A 24,070-nucleotide genomic window follows, 5' to 3' on the forward strand; every position below is an offset into this window, starting at 1 on the left:
CTGCTCACTGACTACAGAGTTGTGCTGTCACTTCGAAGCTGTGATCCAGATAACTCACACCTCAACAGTGGGATACATATTCACTTCTGGTATCATTGAACATTGACAACTTTTCAGTACGTATTTGATGAGGGGTGCCTGAAAAATATGTTTCTGCTCCATAACTGACTATCTCTTAATTTTTGTCTGTGGAGTGAACAGTGTGGTCAACTGCTGTGGCAAAACATGAAAAATTTGCAGAAGAACCTATCCAAAAATACACTGAAAGATTAAAGTCCTGGGAAAACTGATGGTTTTCAGTGTCTCATTCTAAAACTACCAAAGATGGTCACCATAGAACATACACACATATCTCAATGGAAATAAACTGACCACATTTATAAACATGGGGGTACTGAAGAAAGATTAAGGACTCTGCTGCAGACTGTAAACTGCTACAAATTATAAGGCGACTACACACCAAAATACATATGCTGCGAGGGGGAAATAGTGGTACCAATGTTAGTTGTTAAAAGACGAACATGGGATAAATACCAGAGTGAAAAGATTGCTTTTCCGGATAATAGCAAGTGCTTTAAAAGGTGAATTAGCATAAATACCTTTACAAAAGGAATTCACCTTCCTTTCTACTCTTTCTTAGACACCAGCCTCACACCTGTCCCCGTGTTCAAGAAGCCAGCGCTCTGAGGGTTCCCAAACCTTCAAGTTAAATCTGTTGAGCGGCTTTTTATCTTTTTTCTTAGTAAGAATGGGGCAAAATGAGATCAATGGGTTTCATATTTTAATTTTGCTTTTGAACCTTCTTTACCCATTATAAAAAGGAAGAGCGCCATTTCACGGCAGTCTGCCCTTTGGCACACATTATTGCTGACCGTTTTTTCAGTGTCGCAAAATAGCATAGGGTAGTATGTCTTCAACTCCTCCCACTTTCCACACATACAGCATGGATTGCATGTCACTATTTACATGCCCGCCTCCCTTTGCTAGACTGAGCTGTTGAAAGACAGAAAATACATTTTATTGCTCTCCACATCTTTTTCACCTAGCGTGATGCATGGCACATAGCAGTGTTTAATAAATATTTATCTCATCTATAAATGTTCTAGATATTCTTATAACTGAACATATCTACCATACTTTAAAGTCAGAGTATTCTCTTTTGAATCCTATTTCAGACTTGCCTTGTATTTAAAAGGCAGGCAAATAAGCTATCCAAATTCGTTTCTCTGTGTTAAACTAACACAGGCATTAAAAAAAAAATAGTATGACACTATGATTTTCACTAAACTAGGAAAGGTTATTTTGGAGCTTTTGGGACTTTAGATGTTTGAAGTAGTAATTACTTCCTCTATAAATGTTACCTTTTAGAATCAAATACTGCTTTCCTGTTGCAGTTCAACTTTTTACTTAAATGAAAATGTTTTATTCACAATTCACCATGCTATGTGATTATTTGTGGTTCATTTTCCTTTTCATTTGTTTTGCTAGCACTGTAAAGTTGGTGAAGCATCAAAATAATAATGATAGTAGCTTATATTTATTCAGTACGTATTCTCTGCCAAGGCTTTCACTGGGAATTTTATATGTGCTATGTAATATCTACATAAAATTTATGATGTGTGATTTTATATATATATCCATCTCTTCTACCTACCTATCTATTTATCTATCTATCTTCTATCTGTCTGTCTGTCTGTCTGTCTAGGCTTAGAGAGGCAGTTTTCCAACTGGTAAGCAGTGTGGTCAGGACACTAAAACAGGGAGAAACACCTCCACAGTCTGCATTCTTGGTTCTTCAAAGCTCTGAGTATCCAGCAACAGAAGCTAATACCACATTGTGCATAATTATGGAACCATGGCCTGTTTGGTGAAGTCCTTATGTTGTCATTCATAAAACAAACGAACGGCATCTGTTGGGCTATACTTCATTAAATGCTATCACGTCACTACAACTAAGACTCTGAGAGTATTTCTTCTATATTGAGTGGATGAGGCATTAAATCTTCTTACCTGACGCTCATCAACTTTTCTCACTGAAACTGACTGTTAGGTTTCACGACTTACCGCAGACTTGGGTTTGGTTCCAGAATTGGCCACTGGGGTGGAAGACGGTAGGTCAGTGGACTCGGTGTTGGATGACAGATTTGTTTGTGTCAGATTTACTGAAATGGTGTCTGCTCCACTCTCAGATCCTGACTCCAGATCCTATTAAGAAAGCAAAACACTGGTAAGGAAGGGCATGCACATACTCTCTGCATGCGTTCCTCCCTGTCACCAACATCTTTCCACCTTCTCCTTCTTCCATCACACTAGACACACTGAGGACTTGCTGACAAATGACATTGACATGTCACCTGTAGCCATGCATTATTTTGTAGTAACAACTGTACTCTTCAGAAGATCTGATTTCATAAGGCAACTACTGGAGAAAGAAGTAATATACTTCTTCAGTAATTGCACAGCTTATTTTGAACTGGAAGGGCAATGTTGAGAGCCAGCTAGAGTATTGCAGTGAGTCAGGAGGTACAAGCCCATACACACCCCTTGATGACTGTGTGACCCCGAGTAACTCACTGAACACCCCTCGTGCAACAGGGTTATTGTGGGTGTCAATGAAAAGACAGTTTTCATTTCTCCTCACTGTTCTTCCCTATATGTTCCCCTTAGACCTCCCTGGTGACACCTACCACAGTGGCCTGGAATGGTTTAGTTCCAGCTTCTGTCTGTCTAATGAACTATGATTATTGGAGGGCAGGAATTACACTTTATGTGTGGATTGATTCCCTCATTTGAAAATGGGTATAATGACAAATGCATTCATAGAGTTTCATGAGTATTAAGCAAGATATACCTAATGTGTAAGTGACACTTAATGTTTCATTACTATATTGTTATTATTGATATTATATGTCTTCTTAAATCTAATACAGATTATGTGGATAAGACATGTGTGCTGAGTGAAGGCAATTACTCAGTAATCTTGCCAAAGGCAGTATATTTAATTTATCAAATGCTCTCTGTGTTATACGGTGGCCTGAGAGTAGAGGAAAAGTGGGGGTGAGGAGAGTACAGAGGGGAGGGAACAAAGGCACAGGTCACTCTACAGTTTTAACCCGAGGAGATTATGAGATGAGTATCTCTGTGGCTCCTCTTTCTACACCTCAACTTCAGCATGGGCCTCAGTCAAATACCATGTACCCTGCATCCCAAATCTCTGGCCTTATATCCTACCATTCTCATTTCTTAGTGTGCTCCAGCCACAGGGGCATTTATCTGTCCTTCAAAAATACCAAGCTGGCTTCTACTGCATGGACTATGTCCTCTTTTGTTCCTTGTCCCAGAATTTCCCTTTGTTGGCCTGTTCTTGTCAACTTAGGTCTTGGCTTGAATATCACTACTTAGAGAAGGACAGTTGATATTTTAAGCTAAAGTAGTTTCCTCTTTTCAACCTCCACAGCAATTCTTTATTTTACAATCCTGTTACCTTGTTTGTCTACTATGTATTAGTAATATCCACCCATCATGCTGTCTATCTGTCTACCCACACTTCTATCTATCTACCCTCCATTCATCTTTTTCTAATCCTTGTCTACCTCTAATAGAATCTATTGTGTATCATGACAGCAGGGACCTCACTGGTCTTGTTCACTGGTCTATCCCTAGATCTTAGACTAGTGCCCTGCATAAAGAACATGATCACTAAGTATTGCTTTATGAAAGAGTGACTAGACTCAAAAATATTAATATCTCTTCTTTCTTAGTCTTCACATTAAAAATAGTTTTAGAGTTTCTTCTATGTAATTATAAATCACCAGTAACACTGAGATAATTTTTCTCTATTTGAAAGGATGGGGCAAAAGGTTGGTAAAGGGTACAAAATTTCAGCTATAAGATGAAAAGTTCTGACTTAATGCAAAACATGGTGATGATAGTTGATAAGACCGAATTATACAATCGATATTTGTTAAGAGAAAAGAACTAAAATGTTCTCACCAGAATGAATGAGTAAATGAGGTAATGCATGTGTCAATTAACTAGATGATGGGAATCCTTTCACATGTATATGTATATTAGAGCACTATAATGTACACTTTAAATATCTTACAATTCTATCAACTACAGCTCAATAAAGCTAAAAGAAAAAGGGTACAAAAGCAAGACTGAATCATGAAAAAATAGAAAATTTCAACATACCAATAACAACTAAAGAGACTGAAGTAGTAAAAAAAAAATCTTTTAACAAAGAAAATGTCAGGAACAGATGGTTTCAGTTCTATGAAACATTTAAAGAATTAATGAATTAATGCCAATCCTTAAACTCTACCAAAAAATTAAAGAGGAAGGACTACTCCCAAACTCATTTTACAAAGCCAGCATAACCCCAATACCAGAGCCAGATGATGACTCCGTGAGAAAAGAAAACTATAGGTCAACGTCCCTGGTGAATATAAATGCAAAAAGTCTCAATAAAATACTAGAAACCAAATTCAGCAGCATATGAAAAGCGTCATTCACCAATGTCCCATGGGATTTATCCCTGGCGGGTAAGGATGGTTCAACACACACTAATTAATTAATGTGATATATCACATTAATAGAATGCAAGCAAAGAATCATATGATTCTCCCAATAAATGAAGAAAAGACGTCTGGCGGAACTCAACACCGATTCATGAGAAAAACTCTTAACAAACTAGGCATAAGAGAACTTATCTCAACATACAAAGTTCATATATGATAAGCCATGGCTGGCATCATACTCAGTGATGAGAGGCTGAAGGTTTAGGCTCTACGATGAGGAACAAGACCAGGGCACCCATTCTCATCACTCCTGGTCAACACAGTGCTGGAAGTCCTGAACAGAGCGATCAGGTAAGAAAGAGAAATAAAAGGTATTTGAAGTGGAAGTAAAATTATCTCCATTTGTAGATGACCTGACTTCATATATAGAAATCCTAAAGACTTAAGCAAAAAACAGATCTAATAAGTAAATTCAGTAATGCTGTAGGATCACAATCAACATATAAAAATCTGCAGAATTTTTATACACTACCAACAAATTTTCTGAAAAAGAAATACATCAATCCCAATTACAACAGCATCAAAAACAATAAAATATTTAGGAATACATTTAGGTAAGAAGTGAAAGATTCTCTACTCTGAAAACCACAAGACACTGATGAAAGAAACTGAAGAAAACACAAATAAATGGAAAGATACCTTGTATTTGTGGATCAGAAGAATTAATACTATTAAGATATCTATATTACACAAAGTGATCTACAAATCCAATGCAATCTCTATCAAAATCCCATGGCATTTTCCACAGAAATAGAAGAAAAAAACAATCTAATAATTTACATGGACCCAGAAAAGATCCTGAAGAGCCAATATCATCTGGAAAAAGAAGAACAAAGCTGAGGTAAACAGAACAGGATAGCAGTGCCATAAAAACAGACGTGTAGATCAATGGACTAGAATAGAGACCAGCAATAAGCCCATGCAGGTTTTTCAGATATTTAAAAATAGAACTGCCACATGATCCAGCAATCCCACTTCTGCATATATATCTGAAAGAAATGCATCAGTATTTTGAAGAGACACCTGTAATCCCATGTCTGCTGCAGCACTGTTGACAACAGCCGAGACATGGAGATCACTGGGCACCTGGATCTGGGTAACACGGACGGTCCCAGTGGTGACTCCCAACATGAAGGAGGCCATGGAAGCCATGGTAACTTGTAAGGAGCACATTCGAAGTCAGGCAGTGGGGAGAATTCAATCTCAAATCTGAAATAAGATTTAAGGGGCAAAAGTAGGAAGAGGAGCCACTGAGGTGTATTTTAGTGACTGTTGTGGACATAGAAGAAAAGGCAAGACAGGAGCCAGACACCAAGGGGGGAGGGAACGCCAGGAAGGAGGGGGCGCTCCACTGCCTCAAATGCTACGGCTGGAGGTCTGAGGAGTTACTACTAGATTTTTCAGCTAGGAGAAGAGTTGTAGAGAAATGATAGAACAATAGCCAAGAATTAAATTAAGTATAAACACTAGGTGAAGAGAAGAATACAGTTTGGCTCATAAAGGAAGAAATGAGTTAGGGTGATACCTGGAGGAAGGCCAGGGGAAGTTTTTTTATTAATTTTTTTAATTGTCCGTAATGAGAAAGTAAAATTAACTCTCTTAGGCACCCACCTCCCTTCTCTCTGTACACTAACATGGTAGGCTCAAACAATGGAAGGGTTTATTTAATAGGTAGGTTGTAGAGAAAATGCAGCATGTATATGTGCTAAAGAGAGAGAGGATAAACACTCCCAGGAATAAAGCAGTGGATGCTGAATCTATGACAGAAGGCAAATAATTTCTGGAGCCAAGCCAGGAGGTGGGCGGGAAGGGAAGCGAGGGCACAGACAGTAAGATCAACATTAGATCACGGGAGCAACACCCCTTCAATTGACACGGGAGGAAAGAAAGAAGAGACGGGGCAGTTCTGGGTCTTTGGACAAAAGGCCAAGGAGAAAACCAGACCACGGGGTCGGGGTGAATCCCCCAAGGCACAGCCTACTTGTAAGGCTCTGTCAAAGCCGGCTCCTATATATCTTTATTCTCTACTCTTAGTTTTAAAATGTTTTTCATCTTCAAGTCATTCTTAAGGACTCCAGCCTATATTCTTCTTTACACTCTTTATTCTAGGGAGAACTTGCTCCAGTGCTTTCTCATAAGTAATATCAAATGAATCACTATTTCATTTTATGCATTTTCCTCCTGCTAAGCTGTAAAGTCACAGCGGAGCGTGAGGGTGCCGTAGAAGGGGCTGCTCCTGTGGACTTGGGACAGTGCTCCTGGGTGGGTGAGCAAGGTCATGATCATGCGGTTATAATCCCATTATTCCATGGTGCAGTTAGTAAAAGAAATGGAAAGTGCCTGTGGGAAAAATCTGATGACAAGAGAATGTAAAATTAGCTTTTAGTACCAAGGAACAGAAATAAAGAACAAGGGATGACCTAGAAAAATATAAAGACCAAAAGACATTTTGAGGGCTGCAGGAAATGTCTTATTCATCCTTCTCCCAGTGCCTGGTGTGAGTGACTACATGGGAGAAGGAAAGGCAATTAACCAATTCTAGCCCGATCTGTGCAACAAGAATAAAGGCTCATTTTTGTCCTATTTATTGTATTTAACTGAGCTAGTTCTGTTTTCAAGGTAGCCTCATCTAAACTTTTTTTTTGTAGTTTGTTGGGTTAGTCTGTCAGTCCATCCATCTATACATCCATCCATCCATCCATCCATCCATCCATCCATCCATCCATGCACACAGCAAATATTTAAGCATCTTCTACATACAATATACATTCTTTACGTACATTCTTTCATTTACTCCTCCCCACAACCTAGGTAGGAAACAACATTTCCTTTTTTACATGAAACTGACATTGAGAAATTAAATAATTTTCCTGTGTTCTGAGGCCAATTCAGTTGCAGAGCAGGCCTTTCACCTAGGCCTGAAGACTCCAGATTTCATAATGTTTCTACTGTACTATTTTGCCTATTTCAACTATCTAATTAATTGAAAACTTAGATGTCTTTATTTACAGATTAAACCATTGTTCAGCAATGGTGGTGATATTTCATGAGATAGTGCATGTAATATAAAATCCCATTTATACTTTAAATGCAGGCAGAAGGTGTAGATGTAGGCAAATCCTAAAATCGTCATCCACCTGAGCTCCTGTTTTTATTTTGCTTTTACCATTCAACAGAGAACACTGTCAGCAGGAAAGGGCTATCCTGCTTTCTGAAATGGAGACAACAATATGGAATTATATTTAGGAGACCTCAGGGCTGGGTTTTCCCCTGTAGATATATAGGGATTGAGAAAATGTTAATGTAGATGGAAAAAAGATTAAAAAGATAGGGAGATACTGACAATTCACACCCAACAACTTTTGAAGAGAAAAATGAATCCCATGCCTACATTCATGATAAAGAAGTACTAAGAAATAACACTACTGAAAAGATGGTTATTTCTGGTTTTAAAAGTGTTGATGACAATGAGTATGAAGCTTCTCTGCACCCTTTATATGTAAACAAGGTTCAAATATCCCTGGTCTTCAGGAGGCTACTTTGATTGCACTGCCTCCGTAAGGATGCCCGGCCCACTAAAGCATGTGCGAGACGCTATGGCAGAGCGCCAGGGAAGGCGTAACTCATGCGTCAGGCAGACAGAAGAGATACAGAGAAGACCGCGGTGTAAGGGAAATATTTCAGACCAATTCTGAGAAGTAAGAAAAAATTATCCAGAAGATTACCACCAAAAACAAGTTTCAGTCTACAAGCTTTTAGGCTGAAGTATTCAATTCCAGAGTTATGAATTTATGTGTATTTATGTATGTTGCTTAAGTATGAGATCCCTGTTACAGAGAAGGCAGTATGACACAGTGGTTAGACGACATGACTGGATCAAGCCTGGCTAGGTCTGTATCCAGCTCTGCTGCAGAAACTTACTAAGTTCTCTAGGTCCTTGGCTCATCTGAAAAGTGCTGTGAGGAATGTTTGTGTTAACATGTGCACCACACTTAGAACAGTACCTGCATATACTAAGGCTAGCCATCATTTTAATTTTTTTGCTTACTTTGAAATATTCTGTCCCACAGTTAGAGTGAGTCTTACATAACTTCAGAATCAACAATAGAACTATATACCAATTAAAGAATTTGATACAGAATAGTTCTACTTTGGTCAGTGTTCGGATTTACTTAGAGAATTTTCCACCTCTTTGGTCTTAGGGAAACACAGAATTTCTTGACTTAATGTGCTGTTTATTGCACAACAAAAGTAACAGATGAATTGAAAAGGGATTCAGGACTTCATTATTAGTGAATCCTACCATTACATTTGCTAGATCTGTACAAATTATTTAATATGAACCTTCTATTAGATATATCAAGTGCACACACAGTCAGTCCTGGAATTGGGGTCCTCCAAATTTTATTTAGGATGTTAGAATCTCAAGAGGAGAGTCAATCTTATATGAAATTAATGCACAGTAGAATAAAGGCTCATTTTTGTCCTATTTATTGTATTTAACTGAGCTAGTTCTGTTTTCAAGGTAGCCTCATCTAAACTTTTTTTTTGTAGTTTGCTGGGTTAGTCTGTCAGTCCATCCATCTATCCATCTATCCATCCATCCATCCATCCATCCATCCATCCATCCATCCATCCATCCATCCATGCACACAGCAAATATTTAAGCATCTTCTACATACAATATACATTTGCGAGATATTGGAGATATAATACTAAACAAGAAGAACACAGTCTTGCTAGTGGCGCTCACAGCGAATCAGAGAGGACTGCCGACTAGGGAAATGACGACAGTGAGGAGGCTTTGATCACTAGGAAGATCATTTCCCAAAATGAACCTCTTTCCTGCCCAACAATAACCATTTTCTTTTGGGTCACATACTTCTCCTGTGGACCCTGCATATGAAACATATAATTATCTGAGTGATCTTTATGAAATGCTGTCAGGGTCACATATGGGGTAGATGCTGCCATCCAAGAGGTTTCACTCGCCAGAAGGGGCGCACCCTCCCGCGGGAAGGGCAGCGGAGAGCCAGGGACTCACGGGCGCCCGGCGCCGCAGGTTCGCGGGCGTGCTGCACGGCGAGGGGCCGCTGCTGAGGGCGTCCTCGATGTCCTGATCAAGTTGGTCCAGTTTCATAATGAGCAGCACCATGGAGTCCAGCCGCGCCCGATCGCGGTCGTCTCTTATTTCCTGAGGAACAGAACATGTTGTAACTGAATCTTGAAAGGCCATTTCTTGGAAAGAATAAAAGTTCCCTGTTCTTCAGTGTGACAAAGAGGACACTGAATAATAGGCAGTCTTCTACTCAAAGGGGAAAGGAAGTTCTGTTCTGTATGGTCAATGGGCTCTTCACTGGGAAGACAGTGACCCACTGACTGACAAGAAAGCATTTTACATGAATATCAAATACATAGCTTCTGTGCTGAGCACAGCAAAAAAGCAGCAAAGCATTAATCAACACTGAGGCGTATTTACCACTGTCCAATTATTTAGTCTTGGGAAAAGTTATATATTACTTTTTTGTCACAGTATGAATCAACTATAATATATGAATAATTGTTTGTAGTTAGATATTTAAGGATGCATATAAGATAATATTTTGGGGACACTATTTCTGAGTATGGTAAAAAAGAGGAAAGGAATCATACAGGACAGGTTTTCAGTCTGTGCAGTGGAGAGGTGGTATTTGCATGGGGCTATGATCTTGTCGGTATTTCTTTTCAAGTTTCTTTTACTTTCATATACTTTTGAAGAAAAACACTCCACAACTGGCTACTTATTCTGAATTCTTTATAACATAGACATACATCTATGGAAATACTGTTGCTTGTAGGAAGAGTAAAGCTTCTCATGGACCATATAGAGGTATCTGGACATGACTGTTTACTATTCTTGCTTGCTCATATAGAGTCAATTAGTATTAGCAAATCTTCCAAATTTCCTGTGTGTTGTTTAAGGTATCAGGGCTGGGTGGGGTATTGGCTTTAAAAAATAAAAAAAGAAGACCACGGAAAGCACAGTAAGATTCTTTGGAGGCCAATCTATCGAGGGATGTGCGGACTCAAGACCAGCCCTTGGGAGGCAGACCATCGCTGTGACTCATGCTGTCAGCTCCTCTGTCTGCGGTGTTTACCGGGGTGGAATCAGCTTTGACAAAACACCAGTGGTGGACCTCAAAGGGAAAACATATCACAACAGAGACCTGAGGGGTGTGGGTACAAGGAGAAGGTTGTGGGCTTTGCTTAGAGGATGGTATTAGCAGTAGGGATGAATGTGGTGACTGCCTGAATCAGATCTTTTGTTTTTGGCATTTTTCTTAATCTCTCTAAATTCCATAGTCACCACTAAGAGGGACCCCCAAAGAACAGGGGCTAGGGTAATTTCATGGATTAATTTATTTCTATAGAGGTCTCTATCTCAGAGAGCTAGAGCAGATTATTAATATTACAGAGCATTATCTTTCAGATCTCAAATAATTGATTTATTACATTAAGTTGGCCAAGGAATCATTAATGAAGTTAATGCTGATAAGTTATTTGGATAAACTGAACTTGTGCTTGGTTTAACAGATTAATATCAAACTGAAAGAGCTAGTCTTGTTTCCACAAAGACATTAATTTTGAGACCAAATGAAGAACTGTTTTGAGTTGTGTTCCTCCCTCCAGAATATGCTGTGATTCATAATTCAATCTCCTCCTGTTGTCCCTGCTGTCCAAAACACGCAATGAGGCTCTGACAATTACAGAACTTTGCCATCATAAAGTTTTATTGTGCTTAAGGGAATTCAGCGTTTTTTTGCAAACACACAGACCTGAACCTTACCATCCATCGCAGCCCTCAAAGCTATCGAACTTTGTTATATCCAAAAGAGCATTATTTAGAGTAAAATCCTGCTTGTACCTTAAAATAGAGTCCCAGAAATATTGGAGATTATTCAGTTTAATTCTCCTCTACATACGCAAACTGAAGAATCTGACACTGAATAGAAGATTCAAAAGTCTCCTTGCTTACTCCTCCCCTGAGTTTGCCTGCATAATTTCCTTCTCTTTTAAGCCAAGTTGTGTTTGGCAAGATAATGCTCTTTTGCATCTCTACGTCCACATCTGCTTTTCTGTGATTGTCTTTCATTCCCCAGTTATTACATCCTCAAGCACAAAGATCATGTTCTTCTACCTGGCAGACACAGAGGCAAGTTATGCACTGCACATGCAACATGCTGTCAGGAATGATAATGAAATCTGTAGGTGCCGGTGAAACACCTCCCAAAGCCTTAGAAAATATATCCTGATATTTCTCCAGCTACTAAGTTAATCTTCGAAAAAGCACTCTATCCTGCAGCTACCCTAGACCTATCAGCAGCAGTCTCAGAAACAATTTGTCTGAATCAACTGGATGCTCAGACAGGGCTTCGAAAACATTTTCACATCCATGGGCTGAGCATCAAATTATTCCAAATGATCAGCCACAGGGAATAAAACCAAACAGTGTCGGTCTATAACATTCCTTTAGCAAAATAAGCCTCTTGCGTTTCCCTTACTTTCATGGGTGCCTCCATATTCACCACCCATCGCATTCGGCCTGAAATGCCAGGTACACAGGCCAGTATCTTATGTTAGAAATACATTTGTAAAACTTTGCTGAATAGAGTCGACCACAAATCAGATGTTTTGGAGAAACATTATTGCCCTTGTTTTTAAAGCCCGAGTGCTAGTATTTCTCAAAGATCTAATCTTTCATATGTTGATGGCTGACCTCCAGCAAATGGCTCATACCTGAAAGGCAGCTGCGTCTTTGCCCATCTTGGCTGGGCTCACTCAGAGAGCGGAGCTTTCCTTTCATGCTGTTGACTATATGTCCGCGCAGAGGACCTTCCTAATAATTGAAGCTGCCTAGTCATCAAGTTCTTGGTATTGCAGTAACTTAATCCCCTAAATCAAGGCCAAGATGCTAAATTCTCTCTCCTCCCCTTTCCTTCTTTCTGAAATCACAGCTGTTTGGGTCAAGCATTAGTAAAGGCACACAATATTCATTAGTGAACCAGGAATATAAAATCCCTGCTTTCCTGAATATTATTAGAAGGTAGATAACAAAAGCTAAGAAATTCATAAGTAAGATAGTTTCGGATAGGAACAAGTGTAGGAAGAAAATACATGGGGTAATATAATAACAGCAGGAGGAGTGTCCCACTTTGTACAAAGTGATCAGAGAAGAGCTTTCATGGAGGTGAGTCACATCATGATGGAGAGAAAAAGAATGAGGCAGGGAGAAGAGAGAGAGAGACAAAGACAGAGAGAGACAGAGAGAGGGAGAGAGACCAGTGGCAGGGTATAAGTGAATGGGTGATGTATTGTGTTTATTAAACTTTCAGCTTTTCTACCACAGATTGACAACCACACATTTTTGGAACCTTACCTTACTTTATATCCAGTAATGCTTCATGGCTAATACATGAAAAAGAGTCAGTTTATCCCAAGATTATTCTTCTAGTTCTAAACCACAGTGCTGGAGTCTGAATTGGACCCACATTGCAGTGATTATAAAGAAATAACATACTTTCATAACAAGGTCCTACATATTCTGAGATCAAAGCGAAAAAGAAGAGGGCACTGATTCGGGAACCTGTCTGCTGGAAGTAGGGAGTCGGTTGGCACTGGTATGATGGTAGATGTTTCACAACTATATTGCCAAGTAAAAAGAAAGTTCTGATTTGTAGCATGTCCTGGTTTTTCTGTGGTGTAAATATTCACATGGCCGATGTCAAGCTACCAACTAGACATTACTGAATGCACAGCTGGAAGAAATGCACACAACTGGCTCTTGTGAGCTGGTGTGAGCTGGTGCATAGTGGTTCCCACACACACTAGCATGGGGACCAGGAGGATGTAGAATCATTCTTAGAATCTGACTTGAATAGAAACGTTGAGAGTTAAGTAATTGTGATTATGGTTGAGTTGACATAATAACATTAAACTAATGTGTTTTATTTAATACATTTACTTTAACTTTTGCTCTTGTTGTCCACACAGAATTCAGCATAAATTGCACATCCAGTGTTCCCAGATAATTCTCTTTTTTTCCTAGTAGTGGTTCATTTATCTGCCTTCCTTCCATTGTCCATAATTTATGTTTGCAAACTTCCCTAACATTCATTATAATGAATGTATCTTTACATTTGTATTTTTACCTAAGTCAAAACCCATTTCTGCAAGTTACTCATTGTGCCACTTGGATAAGTCATTCAATGCTTCAGACTTAAGAAATCTGGAAGTCCAGGTTGGCCGCTGCTGGTTCTGCAGAGTCGAGACTTTGCAGAGGAGGACAGGAAGTTCAAAGTCCAGATCACTCCTCTATCGGTCAGCTGAGCAGACTAGAGCCTGGCTTCCCGTGACTTCCCAGTTTCTCCCATCAGAACCAGACAGCATAAGTAGTGTCTATGCCATGACACTTGCAAATAGATGAAGGACTATGTTGTGCCCATTTTCTTCCTTTTCTAGGTGAATCACACTCAGTTCCTTTAATTATCTCTCATATGACATTTTCAAATCCTTATTAGTTCTGTTTTCTCCTCTCTGGATCTGACACAATTTTGTCAATGACCCAATTAATGGTTAGTGTCCAGAATTAAATATCTTAACTGTACATGTTCTTTGACCAGAGTAGAGTAGGTAAATAGGTAAATATTTCCCAATGTTCTATATACCCTCTCTAATGCAGCTTAATAATTAAGTGCTGCTTAGAACATGCATGAGCTATTCTTAATGGGATTGCCACAATCTACTGTTTTAATGAGGAAAAAGTATTTGGCTGTGAGCTGACTTTGAGTCAGTGGTGTGATATGTCTCCTTTTCCTGCTCTGTGCCTGTGTAATGCAAAGAACAGAAATATCTTGTTGTCTTGAGACTAGCCAGCTGTTGTCAAGGTACAGATACTATATGTAGCTGTTGCGGAAGCAATTTCCAATTGCATCTCTTGCAGACACAAGTCAGTGTTCACTTAAGCAAATGAGAAGAGAAACTTCAATTTCATTGGTGGTCAAAAACTTAATGTGGCCAAGTTGTATGGTGTCCACTGGGAAATCCAAAAGATGCTCCTGATTTACTCCCAAGAGCTATTTAGTCCCTGCGCAGTGAGGTCATTTTGATCGCAATGGTGTCTGGGGGAGATAAATAAGGTTTTAGGGGATTGGTCTCTCCAGGAAGCCTCTGAAATGAAGCCTCCACTACCCTTCTTTCCTTCCATCTAGGGAAGATAATTTCAACCCTCCTCCTCCTCCAGATGCTCTTGACTGAACAACACAGAACACGACACACACATAGGGAGTTGGAAGGAGGTGCGTGCTACATTTCACAAACTGGGCAAATAGTAAGTCCAGAGAAAACGGTGCCTCCCCTAGAGGTCCACAGGCTCTGCTATGCTGGTGCCCAGGATATGGAAGAAAACCAGAAAACTCAGTGAAATACCTGGATGCATCTCAAGAGTGGCCATTTGGCCAACAACTATAGCATTGCCTGAAGGTTCTGCCTGGCAGCGAGCTGTGGCATCCCATAGTGCAGCCGTAATAAATAATAAATTAAAGGTTAGGCCAGGAATAGAACTGAGACTTCCTGATTCATAATCCAAGATTCTGCCCTGACACCGTCTTTGATTCCATATGCATCTTACTGGCTATTCTGGGCTGGTGATACTCTTTGCTACCCGTAAAAGAAACGGACCTTTCAGCAAAAGGCTTGGCTCAACTTCATTCTGAATTATTTGATCTGCAGCCAGCTGGACCAGTATGAAATCTCACATTAGTGGTATACGTTTCATTTGACAATAAATTCCTCATTCTAGACTCCCTTTCTTAAAATAATACCCTGTTTAAAGAACCAGAAAGTTATTAAATCTTTTTTTCTTCAGAAGCGGTGAAGATTTTCATCTGAATTGACAGAAGCTAAAGATAATGCAATTATTATCTGACGTCAAAGTTTCTAGGCAAGTTAAATAAGTCAGCCTTAACTTTTTTTCTGGTGCATTTCAAGATGAAACTTAGGCAGATGGGAAGGTAATAGAACAAACCAACAACTCTCTCTCATTTGCCAGGCACAGTCTGTTCAACAATAAAATCTTTGTATATTATATTTAATAAATAATAGCACCTATCTATACTATTTTAATATTAGATGGTAGTGAGTGATAAGTAATATCCTCATTTAAAGTTGCTACAAGGAATCTTTTAACTGATATGTAAATTGTGGCTTTACATTAAGTGTTTATGTTCACTTCCTATTTATCTCCTTCCATTCATAGGTCATGTGAAGATAACTGGTATTCCCTTTGCTTGATTTTTAAATGCCATTGAGGCTTCAAATGGAGCATTTCTTAGCTGGGACTTTTGTATATGGCCTACACAGTTTCCTGAATAGTTTCAAAGCACATTTATGCAGCTGGTCCTAAGGAGTGTTCAGAAGCGGCAGATGTGAACCAGGGAGAGGACTGTGTGGGCAGTGGTTCCTCTCTCTCCCAGGGAACTCTGAGGGGGACATCCTCCACTGCCCTTAAAAGCCCATTTTGGAGACTGGGATATAATTTCTATCTATAATTCTGAAAGCTGTCTTCCTGAATTTGGAGATTGACATTTAGGGTCACTTAATACATTTACAGGTACAAAGTCTGCCTTCCTGGTCGAAGTGATATCTGCAAATCCCTGCAGTTTTTTTTTTCTTTTCTTTCCTAAGGGTTTTTATTTACAATTCTCAGTAGCTCTTTGCTTGAACTCAGGTACCAAAGGAGACAGGACTTTCCTTGGTTTGAAAATATAAGAAAAAATCTGTTTGACATCAAAATTCCACAAGCTGGTCTGGGAATATTGTGATGGTCCAACCTTAGGTGTGGATAATAAAGAAAGGGATAAGTAAGAATTTCTTCCTGTTACATAAAAATATATAACTTAATTTAGAAAAAAGTCCTGTATTCACCTGGCTTCTGTACTTTTCGAGTTCTATCTGTTATCATTCTTGCTGATCCTGCCCAGGGTTCCTCACCTGTCATCATGCTGAGGATCAGCACAATATATTTCTCAATTTTCTTTACTTAGATTCACCTTTTTGAAGTAAAATGCATTTTTAATATACAAATACTGTATAATATATGTGATAACTCATTTTTTTTCTAATGCATATTACAAAATTATCAAAATAAAAAATTCATACACTATCTCATGTAACCTTACATAAACCATAGTATGTTTTCAGGTATGCTGTGCTAGAAGTACAGGACTTCTTCTGGTTTCTCAGACATGCCATGCGCTCTCTCCTTTGCAACTAAGATTACCAGGCTTAGCACATAAAAATGTGGGATGCCCAATATATTTGAATTTCAGATAAACAATAACTTTTTGGGGGGACAATATTACATGGGACATACTTATACTAAAACATTTTTTGTTGCTTATCTAAAACTCAGATGAAACTGAGAACCTGGGTTTTACCTGGTAACTCTATTTCTGACCCATGTTATAATTCTCCTTTGGTAGAACACACTTCTCCCCTACCTGCGTACATAGAAGGAAGCTTTTGATTTCGAGTACAATGCCACTCCCATAAGGTGATCACTGACTGTTTTGCTCACTGATGTAGCCCAAGAATCTAAAAGAGTGGTTGACACATAATCATCCCACAGTAAATGATTTTTGATAGCATGCATGAATGAAATGCTGTCTTTGAATTAATTTATAAATCCAAAGTAGTCTAACCCCAGACTCTCATGGGATATTTTTTAATGGAATTAGCAAAGCTGATTCTAAAACAAAAACAAAGAATTTTTTTGTATGAATATCTTCTAACCTATATCAAAATAGAGAAATATAATAAACTTTGATGTCTTACGTACCTACCAGCTTCAAAATTTTCAATAGTTTGCAACTTTATCTTTTTCATCTCATTTTTTAGAAAACAGCAGCATATTAGGTAAATCCCTGACATCATATTTCACCCACAAATGCTTAAGGGTGATAAATTGATCTGAGAATTCTCTTGCAAGAGGAAAGGAATGTTAATAACAAACATCCTAAAAATAAAACAAAATAATCCAAGCATTCTATGAAATGTGACACCATATAAAAATCCACAAATTAGAGACTGCTAAAAATTACAAGGCAATTGGCAGACTGAGAGTAAATATTTGGAGCCTATGTAACAAAGAATTAATAAATTATAAAAAGACAATCTAATCAAAATGCTCAAAGCATACTAAAAGTCTCTTCACTGAAGAATTACTGATGATTTAAAACCCTAAGCTTCATTGGTATTCAAAATAACACAAATTAAATAAAGAATGGGAATTATTATTTTTCATCTATCAGATTGTTAACAAAGAAAAAAGAATTTTGACCATACTCAGGCTTGACAGTTTTGGAAATGTAAATGTCTGCCTTTTTTGAAGGGCAGTTTGGTAGTATCTGTTAAAAGTAAAGTAGGACATATTCTTCAACTTGGCATTTTAATTTTAGATACCTATCCTAGAGAATTACTTGCATACATGGAAAATTAGTACGCCCAGTACTATTCACTGAAGCATTTTTTTTCCTAGGGGCCAAAGAACTAGAAATGACCCATGCTGTCTATAGGAAACTGCTTATTGAAATAAATTATGGTACCATTATTCCCTGTGTCACTACACAATAGTTACGAACATGAAGGAGATACACATGCACTTACTTAGCCACAAGTAACTTATTTACCTTTTCTGTGTGAGAAAATTGTGCCCCTTTAGAGGGCTACAGCCCTGTGCCCAGTTTCACTGCTTATGAGTAGACAGATTGGCCCCAGTTCCCACTCAGCACTTTAGTCTGGTGTCCTTGCGCAGGGAACAACCTGTACAACTGTACTTAGTGCCCTGCTACTCATAGAAAAGTGCTCCAAGTGGGTTTAAGTGGAGAAAGGAAGGTGAAGAACATTCCCTACAGCATGAAATGCTTTAGATACCAAATGAGCCTGTACACATGCATAAACATACACCTAAACACATGCACACAGCACAATTCTGTATTTCTGTATGCATATAGATGCACACACACCCACACAAAATTTGGGAGAATACCTATCCCTGAGAGTCGAGGTGGAATTGGGAAGGGCAAAGGGGATCTATACATTTTTCTGTGGATTTTGAAATTCACACAGTGAATATGTGGCTGTGAATTACATCAGTGATGATTTTTTTTTAATTAGGGAAAAAAGTAAGTATTTGTTAAAAACAAGAAAACAAAGCACTGCAAATCACAATTTTGAAAAGTTGACAAACATCAAAGTCATGAAAAAGCCCAGGAGAAATGTTTTTAGTTGACTGTGTAATACTTTTTTCCTACCTTTTTTAAATCATGAGTTGATTTTAAAAGATTCTTTGGTATGTCCATATGTTGACATACTCTGAAGCATTTAGCATAATGATTGAAATATTTATTATTGATGGACAAGATGTCCACACATTCAGTAAATAAGGTTACTGAATTGTACCGAAGGTAAATTTCCATTTTCACATGTGGGAGGACAGCTTCTCTTTCTCAGGTGTTCTAGCTCCCTCCCCAAGTGTCACTCTTCACAGCTGGGTTGGTTGAAATGCCGTGACCATCTATCTCTTTCTGTGACCAGCACTTTCAATCGGCTGAATCACAGAGGGGTCAGTTTGAGGTGTAACCTGGTCTTCCTGGTTATTCATCAGAATGAATTGCACTTCTCTTCTCATAGACCAGTTTCGTGCTCAAATAGTTGCACTGTTGCTTTTAGCCCAACGGGAAAAAAATGGAATACCTTTATGACCTTGGTTCTCTATAAAGCCAAACTGACATTTGGAGACATGTGATATGATGAGGAGAGCAAAAATTTACAGAGATCTAGTGAGCATATAAAACATAATGTAGATGATTCTATATTCAAGACTTTTAAGGCCAAATTTCAATGGATTAGCTACACTTGCAATGAACTAAGAAAAATATTATTTGACAAAATTGTATTTTTTAAGTCAAATTAAAACCAGTGCTAAGCAATGTAGCTGGATGGAATTTAACTGCTGATGCTACTGATAAACACTTAACCCAAATAGTGATTTAAGCAATATGTGTCAAAATTTTTAAGATATTATTAGGCACTCTGTTATGAAAAGGCAACTTACAGAATGGGACAAAATATTTGCAAGCTGTATATATACGATAAAGGGCTAATATCCAAAAGGGATAAAGAACTCATACAACTCAATAGCAAAAAAGCAAGTAATCTGATTAAAATGAGGACCCAGAAAAGACATTTTTCCAAGAAGACATATGAATGGCCAATGGGCATATGAAAAGGTGCTCAAAATCACTACCATCAGAGAAATGCAAATCAAAACCACAATGAAATACCACCTCACACCTGTTAGACTGGCTGTTATCAAAAAGACAAGAGATAACAAATGTCGGTAAGGATGTGGAGAAAAGGAGCCCTTATACACTGTTGGTGGGCATGTAAACTGGTGCAGCCATTCTGAAAAATAGTATGGAGGTTCCTCAAAAAACTAAAAATAGAACGACCATACGATCCAACAATTCTGGTTCTGGGTGTTTATCAAAGAAAAGGAAATCACTGTTTCACAAAGATATATGCACCCGGTGTTCACTGCAGCATTATTCACATTAGCCACGATATGAAAACAACCTGAATGCCCACCAAAAGATGACTGCATCAGCCCTGAAGAGAACATGGCACAGACATAGAATGGAATATAAGTCAGATGGAAATTCTGCCATTTGTAATATGGATGAAGCTGGAAGACATCATGCTAACTGAAAAGCCAGACAAAAAAAGACAAATACCGCACTGTGTCACTTATATGTAGATTCTAACAGATTCAGAGACTAGAATAGTAGTTGCCAGGTGCTGCAGGGCAGTGGGGGAATGACAAAATGTAGGGTACAGTGAACAGACTTTCAGTTATAAGAAGTTCTAAGAATCTCATGCACAACCAGTGACTATGATTAATAATATGGTATTGTGTATGTGAAAGTTGAAAATGGATCTTAAGCATGTTCACGACACACATACACATACACAGATGCACGTGTGTGCAAGTTATCTATGTGAGGTGATGGATGTGTGAACTATCTCGAGCTTGGTAATCATTCCACAATGTGTATGTATATCAAATCATCACATTGTACATTTTAAATATATACAAATATATTTGTCCATTATGCCTCAGTAAAGTTGGGAAAAAGTGGGAGAAAACCAGTGACAATTAAATTCCAGGACATATTTCATTGTATTTAGCATAAATATTTGTTTCATTGATCTCTTTTTACAATTACTAATTTTGAAAGGAATAACTAGTCAGTAGTAGCTCCCTTATATCATTAAGCATTTAATGCACAATTATTTTTTGAAGTCCATATGAGAAGAGACAGGGCTTCATGCTTTCCTGTATCCACTGAAGTACCTAGCAGAGGGAATGAACACTGTAGGACTCAAATGTACTTTTTGATTAACAATTAATTATCTGATAAGTCCCCATCTTTAATGAGCTCTAGGTAATACCATCAATCTCTAAAAGGCAAAGATCCATAGTAAGAAAGCATGGACAGCTGCTATGAGAATTTTCCTTTTTCTTTTTAACTGAAGAGAACTTTTAGATGCACTGATTAGAAAATGTGTTAGCAGTAAAGTGGCTCATTGTTTGTGTCCTTAGGAGACTTAGTCAAAACTCAAAAATGTCGTCTTTGGGGTATAATATTTCTGAGGGAAACAGCATTTGAAACATAGCATTTAGCTTCCAAAATACTGAGGTTCTGCATCCTCCAAGTCCCTGAGATCATTAAGACCTGTTTGTTAGCCTTTCTCTTTTGTGTAAGGAAACAGAGCAATGCCTTTTTCTTTCCCAATATGGGAATAACTCTTCACCCAAATTTCTGCCTGGGGAATTTCTCCAGCACAATGAAGAAAAAGATTTTTTTTTTATCTATGTACTTTGTTTGTTCTCCATATAAATTATGTGCCCATGAAAGAAACCTACAAGTTTTGACGGTTTTCAATTCAAATGGTCAGATTCAGTAATACCTGAGTCTCCTATGGAGCTGATGTGCACCTATTTCCTATTGTATCAACAGAAGATATGCACAAATAAAAATGTGACTGAGAAAGCTTGTGAGTTTAAGAAAAATATTAAATAGCATTTTAAAATGAGATACAGATTTCCTTAAAATATGGTTTGGAGTGTATACATAAAGTACATATTTAATGAGGATTGGCCAGATGATTAAAAGTAACTTTTTGTGTTTTCAAAAGGTAAGGTTAAGGTGAATGCAATATCAGTCTTCTCAGAAGTCCAAGGTAGATGGAATAGCATTTAGTAATAAATTATATTATTTTCACAGTAAAATTATAAAGCAAACAGATTAAAAAGTAGCATTTAAGACCTGAAAAGGGCTTTAGATGTTGCGTAGCATTTGTACCAGTAAAAAAAGTAGCTTAAGATTAGTAATATCAAGAAATAATTGGCTTGCTACGTTTTGACTCCAGGCGATGGTAGCTGGAGCAAAGGTTAAAAATATAACCTGAAAAGAACTATAAGAGGTTATTGCATGTGTTAGTTGACAAATGGGTATTTTGGCCACTGTTAATCTCTTCTTTTTGAATGTTTAAGCAGCTCTTAGGGGCAAATTTGGCCTACCTCTCTTTCTTTAGCCCTGGCTTCAGGGAAGAGGTTGTATACATTTGTTCCATATTTATTGAGCAACTATTAGGTTGGTAACATTGTGTTGTGTATGAGATAAAATAAATCGCTTTTCTTTCAAGTTTATATTACATCTAGTAGAGTGCCATGCAAACAAACAGCTGTAACAATGAAATAACTGTAGTGCTGTGCCAAAGGGCTGGTAAAGCTAAAAAAAAAAAGAGAGAAAAAAGAGTAAGACTAGGAAGGATGGAAGTACAAAGTATGCTAGAAATGGGACAAAAACATACCTGTTAAAAAAGCAGGTGTGCATTCCGATTGAGTTGAGGGGTGGTGTGAGACTAGCTCTGGCTGAAGTCTTGTGTAAAGCACAATGACTGATAGAAGCTGAACACACATACAGTGGTTGACTTGATTAACTGCATAGGTTTGCCCTGTCCCCCAAGCTTCCCAGGCATGTCTCTATTTTTTCTCTTCACACACCATCTCTCCCCTTTTCAGGTCTTCATTATGATATTTTCATGAGGAAAATAATTGTATTTTTGTAAAAATAATTTGAAACTGGAAAAAGGAGCCTTTTCTGTTCTTTCTGCCATCGGTCCTGCCTCACGCGGTCACCTTGTGTCTTGCCTCTGGCGGCACGTTTCCCCCGTGTGTTTGAGGGTGAACGTATGTTGCCATTCAAGTGATTTTCAGAAGAGGACATGCTTTACAAGCTGGTGAGGAGAGTCCTCGGCTAGGCTGGTAAAGGTTTACCTCACTGTTCTTTGTGGCTAACAGTTGAGTCCTAGTATAAAGTATTAAGGAAAATATTATTTTTACATATATCAAATTTCAAGGCATTTCTTAAATATTCTGTGACTATTTAATCAGAAATGGCATTTCCACATGATTTCTGCTTTTTCATGTGCCATTACTTGATTTGATAAAATTCTATTCAGATTTTACTTAACCACAGTTATTTGCTGATGACTAAAAGGTCAAAAGCCCAAGAAGGCGCAGATCTTTTCGTAGAACCTGTCACCATTATTGATAAAGTAATTTGAAGTACATGTTCTTCAACTAAGAGCAAGTTAAAGAAAGGACTGGTTATTTTTATTCTAAATGTCTCCGTGTGGATTGAAAGCATTGATCCATTACAGATTTAAAAAGTCCGACCAAGGGGAAGATAAGAATTATGATCTCATTACTCTTAAGATTCTGTTATTTGCTAAGCAAAATGTAACCCAAATGTGAATTTTACTGTGGCTATAAAAATAGGAAGTAAATAATCCTAAGAAATGTCTTCACTTTAATAGGATTTTAAGGGGATATTTCCATATGTTATTGAAAATAGAAACACAACAGTACTCTTCTGGCGTACAGTTCTCATCAACTTCAGAAATTAAAATAAACAAATAAAATAAAACAACCCATTGTCCTACTTGGAAAAAAACAAAATAAAACCAGATCTCTATTATTTGCCCTAAGATATTTCTTGGGCTTTGAGTCAGAAATTAGTTATTTAATAGACTTGACCTGCTTTGAGCAAGTATTTATAACAAACTGTGCAGTTAGTAAATACAAGACACCAAATCGCATTGAATATAAATTGCTATAAATGTGGTAAGATGCATGAATTGCTAAATTTTGTGAGGTAGTGAGTTGTGAGAACTCTACAATTTTTCTCAGACACCATGTCTCTAGGAATGTTGCCTGAAAAGCCCTCGGAACACCTAGGATATGCTTCCCTTTCCGAATTCCTAGAACACAATGTGCAGTAAAGGAAGAAGCCTGGAAGAAAGGGTCACTATCTCAAAGGGAAACA

General features: G+C 38.0%; 1 protein-coding gene across 10 annotated transcripts in view; it reads right to left on the minus strand.

The window, feature by feature from the left end:
- Positions 1 to 24,070, minus strand: part of DLC1 (DLC1 Rho GTPase activating protein) — a 369,945-nt gene that overhangs the window by 227,889 nt on the left and 117,986 nt on the right. For 9 of the 10 annotated variants that reach the window (XR_012124003.1, XM_073219078.1, XM_073219076.1 and 6 more), the window contains exons 3-4: positions 9,625 to 9,774; positions 2,065 to 2,205 (exon numbers count right to left, since the gene is read on the minus strand). Coding sequence is in view for 9 of the 10 variants with exons in the window: in XM_073219078.1 (XP_073075179.1) it covers positions 2,065 to 2,205; positions 9,625 to 9,774 (291 nt within the window). In the remaining variant the exon portion in view is untranslated. The remainder of the gene's footprint in view (positions 1 to 2,064; positions 2,206 to 9,624; positions 9,775 to 24,070) is intronic. The other variant, XM_036997336.2, reaches the window with a different exon arrangement.

This window comes from Manis javanica, chromosome 12 (assembly GCF_040802235.1).
Source record: "Manis javanica isolate MJ-LG chromosome 12, MJ_LKY, whole genome shotgun sequence".
NCBI classification, from domain to species: domain Eukaryota; kingdom Metazoa; phylum Chordata; class Mammalia; order Pholidota; family Manidae; genus Manis; species Manis javanica.